This window comes from Hemicordylus capensis, chromosome 15, assembly GCF_027244095.1.
Source record: "Hemicordylus capensis ecotype Gifberg chromosome 15, rHemCap1.1.pri, whole genome shotgun sequence".
Taxonomy (NCBI): domain Eukaryota; kingdom Metazoa; phylum Chordata; class Lepidosauria; order Squamata; family Cordylidae; genus Hemicordylus; species Hemicordylus capensis.
The window spans coordinates 1,716,802-1,735,284 of NC_069671.1; the positions used below are offsets into that span (position 1 = coordinate 1,716,802).

Sequence of the window (18,483 nt, forward strand, 5' to 3'; positions counted from 1 at the left end):
CGGGCTAAAAAGCTAGGCGAGGCCTGATCCTGGCAGTTCTCACATGCAGCCTAACCCAGGTTTGGCCTTCCACTTTGTATTTCTTCCTGGCCTTTTGACTTGTTTCCAAAGAGTCCCCCCACCCCTTTCCATGTCTAGTCCATGGAGGCTTATAGCCCTTTATGTACCACAGGCTTCTCTGCTGTTTTCATTACATCAGGTCAACACATCTATCTCCTGGAAATTCATTATTTTTATTTGGTTTGCTTTATTCTTGAGTTATTTATTTATTGTGAAGACAACAGAAGGTGGAGTGATGGCTCTTAGTAATCAGGGCAATTTTATCACTCAGATTGTCTTGCTGATGAGTAACTCTGAGGCCAGTGAGACAGGAATCCCCTTCCTCCTTATTCCTCAGCACCAGTGTGCTGAAGCCCCCTTTCCCTGTGGAAAGAACTATTAGCAGACATGAGGGAAATTACTCAAAGTAGTCCCATTGCAATTAAAAGGACAAGCTAGACAATGCTTAATTTGTCCTTTTATTTCAACAGAAATACTTTAAGTAATTTCCTTCATCATTTAGACCAGTGTTCTTCATTGTCAAATGAAGTTTCTAATGAAGTTTCTTGATGGACAAAACTAAAACCCATTAATTAACTGTACCCAGACAACTGTACCCAGTACCTAACTTCAAACCCCATATACTCTAAATAGCCAATACAACTAGTTATGAAGGTAGAATGCCAGCAGGGGAGGGGCTGCTTCCCAGTGTATTGCACAGAATGTTGCATGTATGACTATCTGTCTGAGGGGCAGAAGTTGTGGGTGTGCGCTTGGTGCAAAGAGCTCTTGGCTCTCAGGGAACAAGTTCGTTCCCTTGAAGCCAAGGTGGCTGACCTGGAGAAGCTCAGGGAGGCAGAGAGGTGTGTGGATGAGACCCTCAAGGATGTGGTAGAGGCATGCCACTCCCATGCTGATGGCGCTTCTGCTGTCATGGAGAATGAGGGTCTCCGGGAAGGAGGACATCGGTCTGAGGAAGAGGAAAACACTCCCTTAGCAGGGACCCCTTCCTTGGGTGATGCGCCCATATCCTCTTGCACAGAGGAGTATCTCCAGGGGTTGGGGGCTCTTAGTAGTGGGTGATTCGATCATTAGGGCCACAGAGAAATGGGTCTGTGAACTGCGTGTAGACCGCACGGTTAGGGGAGTAACAGCAGGAGAGAGGGCATGCACATACCTCTTGCCTGTGGGTTTCTCGGAGGCATCTGGTGGGCCACTGTGTGGGAAACAGGATGCTGGACTAGATGGGCCTCCTTGTGCCTGATCCAGCAGGGCTGTTATATTCTTATGTTCTTCTTATAAGGCCTGGGAGCCAGTGGCAGCCCCCATCAACCCTAAGTGTGGCTCCCGGACTAATTGTTTATGGGGCCTGTGTGAAACTCTGCCCAAAGCTGAATACTTGGCACAGTCCTCCTGGTCCCATGCAGTACTGCGCTTTCTGCAGTGCAGGGGGCAGTTCCTTTCACGGAAACAGAGCCCTCTTGATTTCCTGCACCATGTTGGAAGGTGTGCACAGAGTGCTGGGAAGGGTAGCCCTTCCCAGTGCTTTCCCCACAGAGCTCTTAAGAAAGGGCTCCATCTCTCTAAAAGGGCCCTTCCCAGCACTGAGAAAAGTGCAGTGCTGTGCGGAGGTCAGCACAGTGGGGAACGGCTCCCACATAGAAGTATTTTTCGCCCAAGTGGCCCCTGCTTGAAAAATAGTGAAGATCTTAGGCCATTGTTTTAAAAGCAATTTCTGATCCATGATGCAAAGCAAGTTGTGCCTTGCATTTTCACAGGCTTCTGAAAAAGAGAAGGTACATGGGGTTGCATGGCTAATACCCCAAGAAGTAAGTTATGTTGTGCAACAAAGGCTGCTGTGAGGTGGCTATCAAAGTTGCCAATGTTCATATCTATCCCTACTCTTATGCTGTTAACAGCAGCTTGATGTGGGGACACGAGCAGGCAGTAGTACTGATTTCTCCATGCCATGAAAAGTTTCACCTGCTGATTTCTGCAACACAAATCTCTGGTAATGGAACAGGGGTAGATTTATATATTTCTGGCCAGTTGGCAGCTCTGCACATCAGATTAGGTCCACAAGAGGGCATTATCCTAAAACAGGGGCGGGGAACCTTGGCCCTCCAGCTGTTTTTGAACTACAACTCCCACCATCCCCAGCCACAATAATTGTGGCTGGGGATGATGGGAATTGTAGTTCAAAAACAGCTGGAGGGACAAGGTTCCCCACCCCTGCCCTAAAAATTAGAATTTGTACAGAAGTAGAATTGGGAATAGGGGACTGATCTATAGCCAGAAATTTGGCTGGGGGAAGGGAAGCACTGGAGGGGCAGGATATAAATAGGACCGATAAAGAGTATTTGTTTAAAACACTTGTGCTTGCCTCTTCACTCTATCAGATTTCAGGGTTGCCAACATTCCACTGCCTGAGTAAGTGACACAAGGTAGAGGGTTTGTGGGAGTAATTGGGAGCCCTAGTGCTGTACAAGTGGCCCTTGTTACCAGTGGTCCCGGCACCTGTGGTTATGAGTATCCACGATCAGACAATACGGACCTGGCCTTGACATCCGCAGTTTTAAGAATAGGCAAAATTCACCTATCTGTGGTTTCTGGATGCCTGGAAATAACTTCTGATATCCCATTGCTCCTTAAAGTTTAGAAGCTGCTAGTTACCACAAACTTGGAAATCCACAGAGCCGAAATGACAAAAAGTGAAATCTATACAAATTGTTTACACACTGACAAACAACTGCAATGCCTTCAAGTCGATTGTTGAGATATAACCGCTTGCAGCCACTTTGTGGAGCAACAGTATAGAGTGATAAAAGAAATTCACACAAAAAAGCAAACACTGACATAAAGTAAAATTGAAGATGAGTTAGAGTGATTAAGTTTGATTGGGGGAGTTCAATACAATGAGGTGGGAGGGAGGGAACTGCACCCCTGTATTTTTATATTGCTGTTTTTACTATGATTTCACTACTGCCTAGTCATTTCACTACTTTGTAATCCTGGTTTGTAAACCGCCTCGGAATCGTCAGTATACTAAGCTGAACAAACAAACAAACAAAAACAAACAAACAAACCTTGTAAGATGGGAGGTTGCTGCCTAAACAGCACAATTTTGTTATTAAAAAAACAGGGGTTGGAGAAACATAAGGAGAGGAAATCACATGAAAGATTCGCCTGCTGGCCCTGCAGGAACCAAAACTGATATGGGATAATTCAAAGAAATGCTATTCAAGGGACAAATACTCACTAATCCCTCAGCTGGGATCACAGGAGGCAATGAAATGGGCTGAACCTGCAGAGCGGAAGCATGCAATTGAAAGGCTCAGCTAGTATGCTTTCAGGCTGGAGCTAGAATGGCATTTTTAAATTATTTTTTTTTAATCACCACAAATCAGTTCTGAAAAAGCAGGGAGGGGAATGTAGAAAACACTGGAAGTCAGTGATTTGGAAAGGATTGTCCCCTGAATGCTCACTAAAAAGTGAGTGAACAAATGGAGGACAATTCTAGAGAATAGGGTTACAGCAGTGGGGGCCACTTTGGCAAAAAAAGAACCATTCAAGGTAGGAGCCATTTTCCCACTGTGTTGACTGCACAGTACTGGGCTTTTCTCAGTGCTAGGAGGGCCCTTTAAGGGAGACAGAGCCCTCACTTAAGAGCTCTAAAAGGAAAGCCCTGGGATGGGCTACACTTCCCAACCAACATCTACATGCCTTCCAAGATGGTGCAGGGACTTTAAGGTTCCTCTTAAAGCAGCCCCTTGGTGGTGTGCAAAGCATAGTACTACAAGGCTGAGAATAGTCATCTCCACATGGTACCAGGGGGACCGTGCAAAGTAAGAAGTCAGGAAGCTGAACTTAGGTTTGATCGGTCCTGTCCCTGCCACCAAACTTTACAGTGAAGAACACTTGGGTAGTGTGAAAGCGCCACAAGCACAAGGAGCTGTTTAAAAATATAAGAGCCGCTACAGCATGGATTCAAGTTGGCAATCCTATTCCTCACTGAAGACCAGAAAGGCCGAAACATGGTTGACCAGATGCTAAGGAGGACTGGCTCCAGTCACATTAATAGCTGTGTAGATTAGGGGATTTTTACAAGTGCTGTTTGCCATCTCAGGATAAAAGAAGATAAGAGAATCTGTACCTGCTGAAAACCCACCCTTTTTAGACCACTAATAAAGGTAGAGAAAGTCTGTTCTCCTTCGCATTTGGTAATCCTACAGAACAATATTTTTCTCACTCAGTCGCACAATTAAGTTTCGTTTTTGCTTGCAGGTTTGAAGGATATCAAGGAGATATCAGGGAGGATTCCATACACAATTCGGGGTTTTCCCTGCGCACTGAAGCTTAGTCCGCATTATCTCTATGTTAAAAAGTTCCACTTTTTATGGCAGCTTTTGGGGATATTTTGACATATCTTATATACAACAATGTTTCTTCTGAGATGTATGGATAGAACGCCATGCTGATAGAAGACCTTTTCTTAAAGCCCCCCCCCATATATTTTCTTGATGATCTTGCAGAACATCGATTTATGCACCTTCACCGGTGCACCAAGAGGAACCCTGTAAAAGCAGCCCTATGAGAATGGCCCTCAGGTTTCTCCTAATTATTTTTATTGTGTTTCTATGCAGCTAATATTTGACCTCATAACTCACTCTACTTTACCCCACTTAAACCCATTGTTAAGCCCGACATCAGGGAAAGGCCCATGTGGCTCTGTGCACTACAGCTGCTAAAAAGATGTGAATCAAGGTTTTAAAGTCTACAGCTCTGAATTGTGTGAATGATCAACTGATTTGATTTTATCCTGGAAAGAACAGGTTTCTCATTTTGGAATGTACAAGTTCTCTTTTATTCAAATACTGTACATTATTTTATTTTGTGTTGGAGTGTAAATGGTTTGGTTTTTGTTTTTCTTTTGGAACGTATAAGCTTTTTAACTGAAATACTATTTTTTAAAAAAGGTTCTTCTTGGAGTGCAAGAGCTGGTTGCATTCCAGCCAACAAGAGCTGTGAAAAATCAGATAAGATTTTGCTAGGAATGTACACAGAAGCTTGCAGCAGTGTATGAACGGAGAGTAAGATTGCACTTGGAACTTTGCTAAAAAAGAAACAAGTTCTATAGCAGTTGCTCTTGGAACATCCAAATGTTTGGGGGAGTAGGGGAAACGAATACAACTGTAGGCTGCCACAATTTGATCTGTATTTCCAGTTCTTAGCATCCTAGATGCTAACTGAGCAAAGTTAAAGAACCCCTGCTAATTGAGCAAAGAGGCACCTTTTTAAAGTGGTGATTCTCTTTACCAAGCAGGGGAAGAGCAACTGGCCCTATCCACCCCCAGCACAGCATCCCTCCAGGGGGTGTTGCTGGCGTCAACCTTATGTTTCTTTTTAGATTGTGAGCCCTTTTGGGACAGGGGACCATCTTATTTATGTATTTATTTTTCTATGTAAACCGCTTTGAGAACTTTGGTTGAAGGGCAGTATATAAATATCCACAGTAGCCGTAGATGTCAATAAGCCAGAGTCAAATTGGTTGTCCAGGAAGGAGACAGAAACAAGCCCCACTGAAATGAATGGAAACTTCATGAAAAGAAAGGATGAGAGATGTTCCCAGCAATGTGGCATAAATATAGGTAAAATCTGATGTGTGAAGGTTGGTTCTAGTTAACCTGTGCAACAAAAAGGTTGTGGTAGTACTGTTTGGTTATAACATTTCTTGATTTTTGTATTCCACACAAAGTTTAAAACAGGAAAACCACACAGAATCTCTTACAAAAACATAAATGTATTCCACACAAAGTTTAAAACAGGAAAACCACATAGAATCTCTTAAAAACATAAATGTGCACTGAGAGTTAACTAAGACAGATAAAAGATTAGAAGACACGCAAACAGGAAGAATGCCTACTAGTGTACTGAAGTCGTAGCTACCCTATCTCCATGACAGTCAAATTTTCTGAGCTGCAGGAATCAAACTGACAGGCTCACTGACCTTCCTCCTCTTCATTGGACCACCTACTTCCTCCTGGCTGAGGGCAAGGTCCAGTTTACATGTCTGCAAGAGTCAGCAAGCAAAAGAAAATTGCAGCTTTAGTATCATCTGTTATAAAGCTAAAGACATCTGCTTCTGTGTAACTTCCAAATGTTTTACCTTCAGGGACCCTGACTATATGGATATAGCCAGCGTGGTGTAGAGTGCTGGAGTAGGACCGGGGAGACCCGAGTTCAAATCCCCATTCAGCCATGATACTAGCTGGGTGACTGGGCCAGTCACTTCTCTCTCAGCCTAACCTACTTCACAGGGTTGTTGTGAGGAGAAACTTAAGTATGTAGTACACCGCTCTGGGCTCCTTGGAGGAAGAGCGGGATATAAATGCAACAACAACAACAACAACAACAACAACAACAACAACATATCCGCTTTTCTGCTAAACAGCTCCTGAATGAATGCTGCAGAACCCTAGTACATGGGACATGTTCTCCTCTGTTGACCAAGAACACTGGCCAGGCTTGTTGGACCTCACTGTTGCCCCATTTGAGCTGAGAATGTGACCTAGAATATACCCAACACTGCTGCAGCTGCACATTGCATAAGAAGAGCAACATTGATGAGGAAGTTGTTTCTTTTAAAGCATGGTCATCAGTCACTAAGGAACCCCAGATAAGCTTCCAAGGAACCCCAAGTTTCCCCAGATCAGTTTTGAATCTATGACTCTAGAGAATGGTAGACTCTTGAGACCTACTGAAGTTTTCAAGCGGTGGAGGCTCCTGTTTTCTGGCTGTGAACTTTTAAAAAACATGGCGGCAGTGGGGAAGTGATCATCTGCAAGGCTGGATTCTGGAGCCCTCCTACTCAGTGGGAGCCTCACTGTCTCTGTAGCCACAGGGAGCATGGAGTGTACTTGCCCCCCACCCCCACCGCAATTCTCTTTGCCCCCCAGCCTGGGCCAACCTGTTTTCAGCACTTCTCCTTGGCTGAACATTATTGTAGAAAGCAAAAAATGCTACAGGTTTCCACGCAGGCAGCAAAAACAAAAGGTGTTTTTACTGTAGAAGCAAAGGCCATTTATATGCTAATAATAAGCCCTGATAAGCCCAGGAAAGCTGCTGCTGCTGGCAGAGACAAGACAAAAGGAGAGACAAACTTTATATGTATTTAAATACTGGGGAATGACTATCGGTAAACACTGGTTCAGTTCAGTGGGGTTCTTTGCCTATTGTTTTCGGTTAAATCTGGACCATATATCCATAAGCATGAAAGGAAATGTGTGTTGTCTTTTATTTATATGTATTTAATTTAAATATTGGAAAATGACTGTCAGTAAACAGTAAATGGTTCCCTCCCTCAATTCATTAGTGTAATCATTGTCCTGACATGCAAGAGAGAGAGAGAGACTGTTTGTACAGAATGTACAATGGCATAGCTGATGTTCTGCAAGGGGGTTGGCGGGCTGTTGCCATACAACCTGCCCCACCACACTCTTGTGATCCCCCCCAAACTTTTAGGCTCTCTTTCCCCCTTCTCCACCTGTTTTTTTAAAAGCACATGATCACAAAACAGGAGCACACATAGCTCCTGGACTTCGGTAGGATGCTTGTCCTACTCTATTAGAGATCATGTGAACCAATCTAATATCTAAAGTATAAAATAAAAAATATTATCATAAGAACAGTTTGAAATCAATAGTTATCTTTTCCATTATGCTCCATCAAAGATAAATTATTTCCTCCAAACTTTCTTTCCCAACACTGATGACATATTTGAGCTACTGTCAGTATATCAAAGACTGGATTCTTCCCACTCTACATTTACATTCTTTTCTTTACATTTCTGAGCAACTAATTGATTGATCATCTGAGCAAATGTCAGATGATCTGTCTTCAGCTTGGCCTTGAAGGTATCTCAGTGGTGCATTCACTGCTATTGTAATCGAGTCCTCTACAAGTTCAACCTCACGTTTTATTCCAGTTTCCTCTAGATAGCCAATTCACATTTACTTGAATCCAATTCACATTTACTTTAAAGTAAGCCCCATGCACAGGAACGGTTGGCTATAGGTCACCTCCAGCCTCAGAGGCAAGATGCTGCTAAATCTCAGTTGCAGGGGAGCAGAACAGCAGGATGGGGGGGGGGCATGCCTTCACCTCTTGCCTGTGGGCTTCCCAGAGGCATCTGGTGGGCCACTGTGTGAACAGGATGCTGGACTAGAGAGGCCTCCTTGGGCCTGATCCAGCAGGGCTGTTCGTATGTTCATCTTATGTACGGCTAGCAAAGGGTTACAGCTTTGAAATAAATTTCTCTTTGTACAAATTACTGTGTGAGACACTTTGAATTATCTCATGCTTATTTGAACTGGTGACACTCTTGTGGTATGACTCTGACATGCAATGTTCAGGAAAGAACAGTGCAATAACATCAGAGGTCTTTTTCATCCTCATCAAGATTTCTGACATCTCAGACTTTGGATGTGGGTTAGTTAGCAATTAAGGAGAAAATCCATCAGAAAAACACTCTGCTAATTTCAATGGGGTTTAAACAGAAGACTTTCTGACTTGTGCCTTAAGACCTTAGGTTTAAGGCATTTTTGAATAGCACCCAAACAGTCCAAGGTGATCTCAATTTGCCTTACTCTGTGATGCATTCTTGATTTTCCATACAATATTGTGTCACAGTTGGGCACAGTAATTCCAGCTGCACATCTTCTGTCCCTTTACCTTAAGTTTTATGAGGACAGGCCCCATGCCCGATTACCCAGAGTACTATATACCTACAGCTCCCCCTGTGGCTCTGCAGTACTACATTATTCCAATATTTATTTGTCTGTCTACAACACCTGGGCTATTTAGTTTAGAAAAAAGACGACTGCGGGGAGACATGATAGAGGTCTATAAAATCATGCATGGTGTGGAGAAATTGGAGAGAGAGAAAGTTCTTATCCCTCTCACATAACACTAGAACCAGGGGTCATCCCATGAAATTGATTGCCAAGAACTCTAGGACCAACCAACGGAAGTACTTTTTCACACAACGCATCATCAACTTGTGGAATTCTCTGCCACAAGATGTGGTGACATTCAACAACCTGGAGGGCTTTAAGAGGGGTTTGGATACCTTCATGGAGGAGAGGTCTATCAATGGCTACTAGTCGGAGGGCTGTGGGCCACCTCCAGCCTCAGAGGTAAGAAGGATCCCTCTGAATACTAGTTGCAGGGGAGTCACAGCGGGAGAGAGAGCATGCCCTCCACTCCTGCCTGTATGCTCCCAGGGGCATCTGGTAGGCCACTGTGTGAAACAGGATGCTGGACTAGATGGGCCTTGGGCCTGATCCAGCAGGGCTGTTCTTATGTTCGTTATATTTATATCCCACTGTTCCCAAAAGGCTCAGAGCAGCTTACAGCATTCTTTAGAATTAATAATCCTGTCCTAAAAGGGCTCACAATCTTTTTCAACCAACTAATATCTTTATTACAGTCTTTGACCAGCATAAGGAGAACATAAAAATTGTCATTACAAGCAGAAGATTAAAACTATAAAATTATAGCTTCAAAACAGTCTGTGCCTACGAGGGCTATGAAGACAGTGACTACAGAATCAGAAGTTGATACTAGTAAAATCATATTGCTATAAAACGATGAAAAATTTATGGAACTGGTTAAAAATTTTAAAAAAATTAAATGTGATAAGGTAAAAGCATAGAGGCTAAGACATTAACAGCTATATAGTTAAAAACAGCCTATGTCTATGAATATGAATAAAATGAGCATTTATATACCGCTTCTGAACAGTTGAACAGTTTGAAGGCGATAACATAAAAGTCATGCTATTGTTGCAAACTAAAATCTATACAAAACTATAAAATTAATATTCAGATTAAATTTTAAGTTAAAGTTAAAATAAGAACTGTAGGAGTGGTGAGCAGATTAGAGGAATCAGAACAGGCATGAGCCGTGTTGGGCCTGATTAACTCTTGTCAGTGGTCAGGTCCCGGACCAGTGAATTTTGCACACGGCTGTGCAGAACTTGCCAACATGATGTGTTATGGGGGGGGGGGTGCAGTCAGAGTAGTAGGGAGACACAGAACTGGCCTGTGCAGCCAGGCAACCTTGTAAGTAGTGGGAGAATGAGGGTACTGCATAGGCAGTGAAGGAGGATGTGCTTGGTGGTTTCAACTTGTCCAGCACCACAGGAGCATAAGCATTCCAGGAAGGAGATCTTCCTATATCTTCCATCTAACACAGCCCAAGCCCAAGGGAGGGTGCTGCAGCAAGCCAGGGGGAAGGCTCTACTGTGGTTAGGGGCCTCTAGCTGCATAGGATAGGACCTTAGGCTTTCAGTGCCAGGGAGGTTTGGGACCCTGCCCAAGGCAGTTTGGTGCTCTGCGACCATTATGTGCTTGTTCAAGAAGTGTCCTGGAATGCTTGCATACCAGAGAGAATAGGTGGGGTGGGGAGAGCCGGAGTGATGATCGTTTTGCAAAGAGCTTGCTTCCATGTGGATTGGTCTCCATTCTCTTGTGTTAGCGGGGCTAGGCTCACTGGGAAGGAGGATAGTCTTATGCACAGCCTCCACTTTCACCAGGACTGCCTCGTCATAGAGAGACATTGGGGACACAGTGGGGTACCTGGAATACTGCTCTTAGGAATTTGGACTGGATGAGCTCCAGGGGGACAATGCTAGACTCAGAGAAGGGCCCTGCTGGGCTCTGTAGAGAGGTTGGGCAAACAACTTGACCTCAAATAGTTTAACGGCTGCCAGTATGTAGTAGCCTCCTTTGGACTGAAAGAATGTTAGGATGGCTGCAGTGCTCCCCTGGGCATTTTGGGCAGCATAGCTGTTGTGGGCTTTCCTAATGCCAGATGCAAAAAATCATACAGAAGGTGGGGGAGGGAGAAGGGAGGGTCCAGAAGGTACTTGGTCCTCCTCAGGCCAATGGAGGGGGATGCTGCTTGCCTCACACTCTGCTGCAGGCAGCCTGATGACAGTGGCTGCAGAGGACGACTTGGTTCTTCACAGAGAGGATGGGCCAGATGACACAGCTGGGCCCTGTCAATAGGCTGCCCTTCCTTGTTCTTGGCTCCTGGTTAAGCTCCTTCTCATCATAGTATTATTTTATGAATGATTAATCATCATCATAAGTGTAAGGCAATAATTTAATGAAGTGGGTGTGGAAGTGGGTGTGGAACGGAGAACTGTGCACCCACTTCAGCAGCCTTCCCCACCAAGGCTGCGCCCAGCACACAGTGGGGAGGGTGGATTTCAGGGTTCCTTCTGCCCACTCAGATTGCTCAGTACCTGGCAGAACTTTGTCCCTGAGGCTTGTGCAGCCCTGAGGCTTGTGCAGCCCACACATCCATGTGCTACCGAGCATTTCTGGGGGAAGGAGCAAGGAGGGGTCCAATGTTGCCCATTGCTTCTTCCCCTGGAAGTGCTCTGTGACACATGGAATTACGTCCCTGAAATTCACCCTCATCACTGCACACTGGGCAATGCACAACTAGTTCTGGTCCTCCTAGCAGGTGTGCAGGTTACATTATCATCCACTTCAATGGTCTGGAACTGAACTAGTATAATTTAATTGGAGCATAGAACAAATGCAGAATTTTGAATTAAAAAAATAATAATAACCAGGGATTACACAAAATCCTAGGTATAGAACACATTTCATTAGTACTTCACATTGCTACTTTCCAGGCAACTTTATTGGCCCACAACTGCAATTTTCTACAATCATATGGAGTGACAGAAGTGCAACCACAATGACCATGTTTCCTTTGCAGAGTGTTGCTTTCAGTGCTAGTTTCTTCCAAAAAGTACACAAACATTCTACGTTAACCCAAAGTAAGCTGTTTTTATAGACTGGCAGGAAACCCCCAAATCATTAGAAAGCATCCATTTCTAACTTAGATCCAAGAGCAAATAGTTTCTAGCCAGAGGAAATTTTCCCATAGCTTTTTGTTACTGCAGACAAACCACTTGCAGTGATATCCTCAGCCCCAAATCATAAAAAGGGGAGAGCCTAAATGTGAGGCCATCTTGCTGCACAGCCAGATAGAGTTAAAAAACAAACAACTTTTAAGAGATGTGCAGTTAAAAACCAGAGAGGGCAATCACTCAGGCTTCAACTGACATCGACACCACCCAAAGGGAGAGGATTCAAAATGCCATGAATACAGACTTCTGGTGCATCCCCTACAGGACTGGCTCAAGACATTTTGGCATTTTGGTGCTTGGGGTAGAAAATACAAATGGAATCCCTTATCACACATGCACATACTAATTAACAAGGGACACAATATGCCAAGAATTTCTCCTATGCAAGTGCAACTAGGAGCTACGCATAGGAGCTATGCTGACGCAAAATAAAGATATATAACTTTCACAGTCCTCTGGGATATTCTCCTCTGTCTCCTTTCAGTAGGGTTTGTGAAGGAGAATACCCACTTTACCCCAGTTTGCAAATAACTCAAATCAGCTAACAATAATTAATCCAAAACATATATTGTCAGATCTGTGTGTCACCTACTCTGTTACCCTTCATGGTGAGCTGGAATTGAAAGTTGGATGACACCGTTTCATACCCTATAATTTAATTATCTGATTGGCTGATTTATCTGATAGCCCTAATTATTAATGTTGTCCTTTCTCCCAACTCTCCTCATATTCATAAAGGTCAGATGAGAAACAATGAAACCTAGTTATTCCAACAGAAACTTAGACAACCATTAATTTCAGCATGCCATTTTTCTTATGAATATTAGTCTTCCTTTTCCCATTGCTTTCTGTGGTAAACACTCTAATTTGAAAACCAAGTAGTTTCCTTTTCTGTAGGGCTCCTACACTTTTTGTTTTACTAGTTTCGGTCATGATTAGAATAACCCAGAAGGGTGGGTTGAGTGTATTGCAATAAAATTCAACAGTGACAAAAGTAACAAATTACACTTAGGAAAAAAGAGCCAGTGTTTTACAGTGGCATAACTAGAGATGATGCAGGAGATCCATGATCAGAATCTTCTGAAGTTTTTAAAAAGGTTAATAGCAACTGCAACTCTCACCCCTCCCCACCAGTTGAATTGGGACTGTAGTGCTTTTACTTCCTTGCTTAAAATTGCCTGGCTTTAAAGCTACTATTTGCCCCACAGTATCTATATCTCCCCTTATGGTAAAAATAGTTGCTTTGGGATTGGGGTTATGCGAACGCACACACAGTGCTGTGTTCCCAGTTATATCCCTTACTGCTACAACCATGGATATCCAGGACTTGCACAAACAGAAGATGTTGACGCATTGTATAACCTTGTATATATCCTGGAGACAACTGCGCAACGTCCCAAAGCACCACAACTGTGTGCAGCTCCGCAAACATTTTAAGTGTGCACAACTTCCCTCACTGTGCTAACGCAACTCTGGTCTGGATGTCAGCCTCTGCTTGCTATCCTTTATGTGCAAAGCGCATCAAGAGCACAAGAGATTTGTGCAACTTTGAGCATACACTCAATCCACACAGCTAATTCAACCTTCTTGCATGTGTGCAACTTTGTTAATTGTGCTAGGGCAACATTAGTCTATTACTATGACAATGAATATTTATATAGCACCCCACAATTTTTTCATCCCATTCGCAAGTGGCATATTGGCATTTTTACAGGTCAGGTGATTTTTGGTGGGTGTGGGGAAGTGAAATTTATTGGAAGGCCATAGTGCTCCATCCTCTCAAAGGCCACCAGTTGATGGCTGCTATTTTTCTTCCCAGAATGCTCCTCAGGAGGATGCTCTGTGAGGATGTAAGCACCCTCCTGCGGGGAATTTAGGAAGAGAATAATGGCTACCAGGAGACATGTCACTGCTGTGGTGGCAAAAGGCCAGTAAGCTTTTGCCTCAGTCCTCTTTCCCCCGCAAATTTTCATCAAATGTTCTCCTTGGGACAAAGCCTTAGGGACAAAAATGTACCAGCACTTCCAGGGTTTTCACAAAAGCAGCATCCTCCTCTCACACCACTCACTTACAGATCAGAAAAAGGTACTATAACTGGGAAAACGCTTGGGGGAGCAATTTGATCTATCACTCCACATACAACAAGATGTAATAGCAATAGCAATAGCAATAGCACTTACATTTATATACCGCTCTATAGCCGAAGCTCTCTAAGCGGTTTATAATGATTTAGCATATTGCCCCCAACATTCTGGGTACTATGAGGCAGCAAAACTAATATTCACACAAGGCAACAATAATGCTTGAGAAAGTTGGCCAGAGGGAAATGCCTGGGGAGAAAGAGAGAAATACCTGACCCCAGGTCCTCCTTTTAGTATCTCTCTGGCAGTAAGTCTCCAAATTTGGCAATTGTACAAACCTGAGGAGAGCTTACAGGGAACTTCCACCTTTGGTGACTGGTTTTGTCACCATGTACTGTGTGTAACAGCCAGAAGAGAGGAAAGGAAGCACCATGTAAATACAAGATACTATTATTTTTATTACTAGGACCACCTTTTAGGATTCTTGTCCCATATTTTCCCTAGTGAAAAGAGACCTTAAAAAAAGTTACTTGCACAGAGAAATAATTACAAGATAGAAGCCTGTTGTTTGAAGAGCAGAGACTAAGAAATGAAACTGGTTTCCCCAAGGGAAAGGAAGAGAAACAGTCAGCTCTGAATTGACTGATTTTAGGTCATAGGCAGTGATGAGGAGTTTCCAGAAAATTTGGAATTGGAAAGGAAATATATATAATTTTGTGATGCCCTACACTGATTGCAGTCACCTAATGGCACAGCGGGGAAATGGTTTGATTACCAAGCTGGAGGTTGTCAGTTTGAATCCCCGCTGGTATGTTTCCCAGACTATAGGAAACATCTATATCGGGCAGCAGTGATATAGGAAGATGCTGAAAGGCATCATCTCCTACTGCGCGGGAGGAGGCAATGGTCAACCCCTCCTGTATTCTACCAAACACAACCACAGGGCTCTGTGGTCGCCAGGGGTCGACACACTTTAACACAAACGGGTGTGCATTATGTGTAACAGGGAGTGGAGCTTCCTAAGGATAGTCAGCTGGGGGGAAAGCTGGCTACCGCTCATTCTATTATTAAATAATTTTATGAAATGTAAAATTTTCTGTTGGAAAAATATAGTAGCAGAAAATTTTCCACGTCACACGTCACTGGTTATGATGCTCCAGATGTGACTGAGATATGTTCTTGGAAGTTCCTGTTAGATATAAACCCCAAAGATGATAAAGGGTCAGAGATAAACTGCTACACACCAGCTTTTGTGATAATGAATCTACTGTAGGGGGGAAACCAGTTTCATTTCTTAGTCTCTGCTCTTCAAACAGCAGGCTTCTATCTTGTAATTATTTCTCTGTGCAAGTAACTTTTTTTAAGGTCTCTTTTCACTCGGGAAAATATGGGACATGAATCCTAAAAGGTGGTCCTAGTAATAAAAATAATAGTACCTTGTATTTACATGGTGCTTGTTAAGAGCTCAAAATACTTCATGTATGTTATCAATGCAATCCTCACAACATGAAAAAGACAACCAAGAGGAGACATGAGAGATGGTTAAGAAAATTATGCATGGTGTGTGGAGAGAGTGAATAGAGAGATATTTTTCTTCCTCTCCCACAGCAATAGAATTGGGTCTGTAGGGAAGAATGAGAGTCAACTCCTTATTTATCAGGAAAACTCAGTTTGATGACAAGAGAGCTGGAGACAACTACTTAAAACAAGTAAAGGTTTATTTTAAGAAGTTACAAACTCCAACAGGGTCATCCCATGAAACTGATTGCCAGGAAATATAGGACTGACAAATGAAGTACTATTTCATACAGTGAAACTCTGCTCACGATCAGTGAAAGAGCTTCTGGCGGGTCTGTGGGAAGAACGGGCTTAGCCCGCTCTCTTCGCAGATGATCTTGCCTGCAGCCCTGGGCGGCTGGATCGGCCGCCCACACGGCTACCAGCTCTGTCACGGAGCCGGTGGGGGCTGCGGGGATCGGGGGCCGTGCAGCCCCCGGAAGTTCCAGGATGTCCTGCGCAAGTGCACAGGGCATTCTGGAGAGAGCCCCGATGCCAGGACACTGACTGCAGCCTCCTGGCCGTGGGTCTACTCGTGTTTCGCCACGTGCTGTAGCAGCACACAAGCAAAAAAATGAGGTTAACTGAGCACTCGCTCCATTAATCTAATTTAAGGGGAGTGGGAATTTGGGGGCTAGCCGCCTTGGAACCACCAGGCTCACGTTCCCACGATCAGTAGAAAGTGGGTTAGGCTCCCTTAGCCCGCTTTCTACTGATCATGGAAATAGCTTCAGTGCATCTTTAATCAATGGAATTATCTGCCACAGGAAGTGGCACCAAGTCACCAGCTTGGTTGACTTTAAAAAGGGCTTAGACACATTCATGGAGAATAGGGCTATCATTGGCTACTAGTCTTGATGACCATAAGTCACCTCTGGGTTCAGAGGCAGGATGCCTCCGAATCCAAGTTGCAGGGGAGCAATAGCAGGAGAGGGGGCATGCCTTCACCACTTGCCTGTGGGCTTCCCAAAGGCATCTGGGACTTTTACACACATGGCTGTTAGTTCACATCTCCTCAGGAATGGAGGATGCAGGGCCACATATCAGCTAGATTTACCCTGAAATCGCAGCAGGCTATCAGGGACCTGTTCACACACGATTCTGCTTTCCCCCGAATTACTGCTGTGCATTCTAGCTTAGCCCGAATTATGTCTGGGGCAAAAAAAAACAACAACTCTATTTACAGTGGCTTGGGGGGGGGGGGTTGATTTCTGGTATGCCCTGATGCTTCTCCTGCAATGTGTGGAGGGCCGTTGCCAATAATTCGGCTTTTTTCAAAACTCGCACTTTCGTGGGTTTTGTAAAAAAAACGCACACCAAAAAACCCAACACTTCAATTGGTGCCGATCAGCTTCAGAAAGAGCCTGCAGCTTGGGAGATGCTTTCACTGGGGATCAGAAGAGGAGGCGTTAAGCCTTGCCTGTCTGCCCCCAAACCCAGCCTCCCTCCATTTTCAGTGCATAAACAAACTTCAGCAGCACAAATCCTGTCACAAATGTTCAAATTCAGGTTACAAAATTGTCCTTTGTTTCTGTTTGGTTATCAGTAAACCTTTATTGTGTTGGAGAAGGAGAGATTCTGCTCTCTGTGTCACTCATCTCAATGGAGAATTCCATGGGCATGGATGCAAGAGAAAGCCAACCCTGCTCTGCAATTCCTGTTTCTTTACATAAGAAATGTTTGTTACCTTTTGGAAACATTCACTCCCCTTTACCAGGCTTTACATATGCAGATGGTGTTGCAGGATGCCTGGAAGTTTAATAGTGGAGAGTACAGTTTCAGTGTAACCTGAGCCCTTTGTGTCTGAGCTGATTCCATGAGGCTGCATTTTTCTTCATCACAGAGAGAAAGCAATGAGTTCTACTTTAAACTTCCATGGCCTCTTAAATGGTCTGGGGTGGGTGCATGGGTGGGGACAGGAGGTGATGAAGGCAGTCACAACAGCAAGCTCATTATCAAAATCAGCAAAGGTTTGGGTCAGATTCGGCAGGTTCAAGTTAAGTGTTCTATTGTTTTGACGAGTCAATCTTGCGCCAACTGTCAAACTAAACATGAATAATAATAATAATGAAAGGAGGCATCTCTCGCCTCCTCCTGGGATGTGATTGGTTGGAGAAAAAACCCGGAGCAAGCTGTGGGAATGCACACAGGAAAAAGAATGCAGAGAGGAATCAACCCTATGTGAACAGCCCATCTAATCACCTGAATTAAAAGCTGTGAATCGGCTGTGAAGCAGATACCCTGCAGCATGAAGTCATGTCTGGATAACTCCCTGGTGGGCCTCTGTGGGAAACAGGATGCTGGACTAGATAGGCCTTGGGCCTGATCCAGCAGAGCTGTTTTTATGTTCTTAACCCAGTAAGAAAGGTTGGTATTAAAATCCTTCCGTTGTATATGAGAGGGCTGAGGCTGATAGTAGCTTACTTAAGGCCACCTAGCAAGTTCATGGCAGAGGTAAGATTTTGTTTCATTTATTTAATTCATTTATACCCCACGTTTCCAGTTAAATGTCCAAGGTGGCTTACATGAAAAATATAAACATATATAAAACCAATCGTAAAACAATCCAAAACATTATATGACAAAACAGTGAAATCAGCAGTAATAAAACCAAAGCAATAAAACCAGCTAATAATCAGAGGAAGCACAAGATTATTTCCACTGGGCACCTGAAACATGAGAACCAGATGCACCTCTTTAGGAAGGGTGGCCCTCCACTGAGGTATCATAGCCAAATCTCCACAAGCCAACCAGCTAACTTCCAATTGGAGGGGGGGGGGGCAGCACCTGGAGCAGATCCTTTAGGAACATAGGAAACTACCATATACTGAGTCAGACCATTGGTCTATCTAGCTCAGT

At 43.9% G+C, this 18,483-nt stretch overlaps 1 protein-coding gene across 7 annotated transcripts in view; it reads right to left on the reverse strand.

Moving 5' to 3' along the window:
- HORMAD2 (HORMA domain containing 2) overlaps positions 1-18,483 on the reverse strand; it is a 141,288-nt gene that overhangs the window by 103,832 nt on the left and 18,973 nt on the right. Inside the window, exon 13 of one of the 7 annotated variants that reach the window (XM_053280074.1) lies at positions 5,822-6,109. The exons of the other annotated variants lie outside the window; for them this stretch is intronic. Within the exon in view, the coding sequence (XP_053136049.1) occupies positions 6,002-6,109 (108 nt within the window). The 3' untranslated portion in view covers positions 5,822-6,001. Of the gene's footprint in view, positions 1-5,821; positions 6,110-18,483 lie in introns of those variants that run through there. 7 annotated transcript variants of the gene reach the window in all.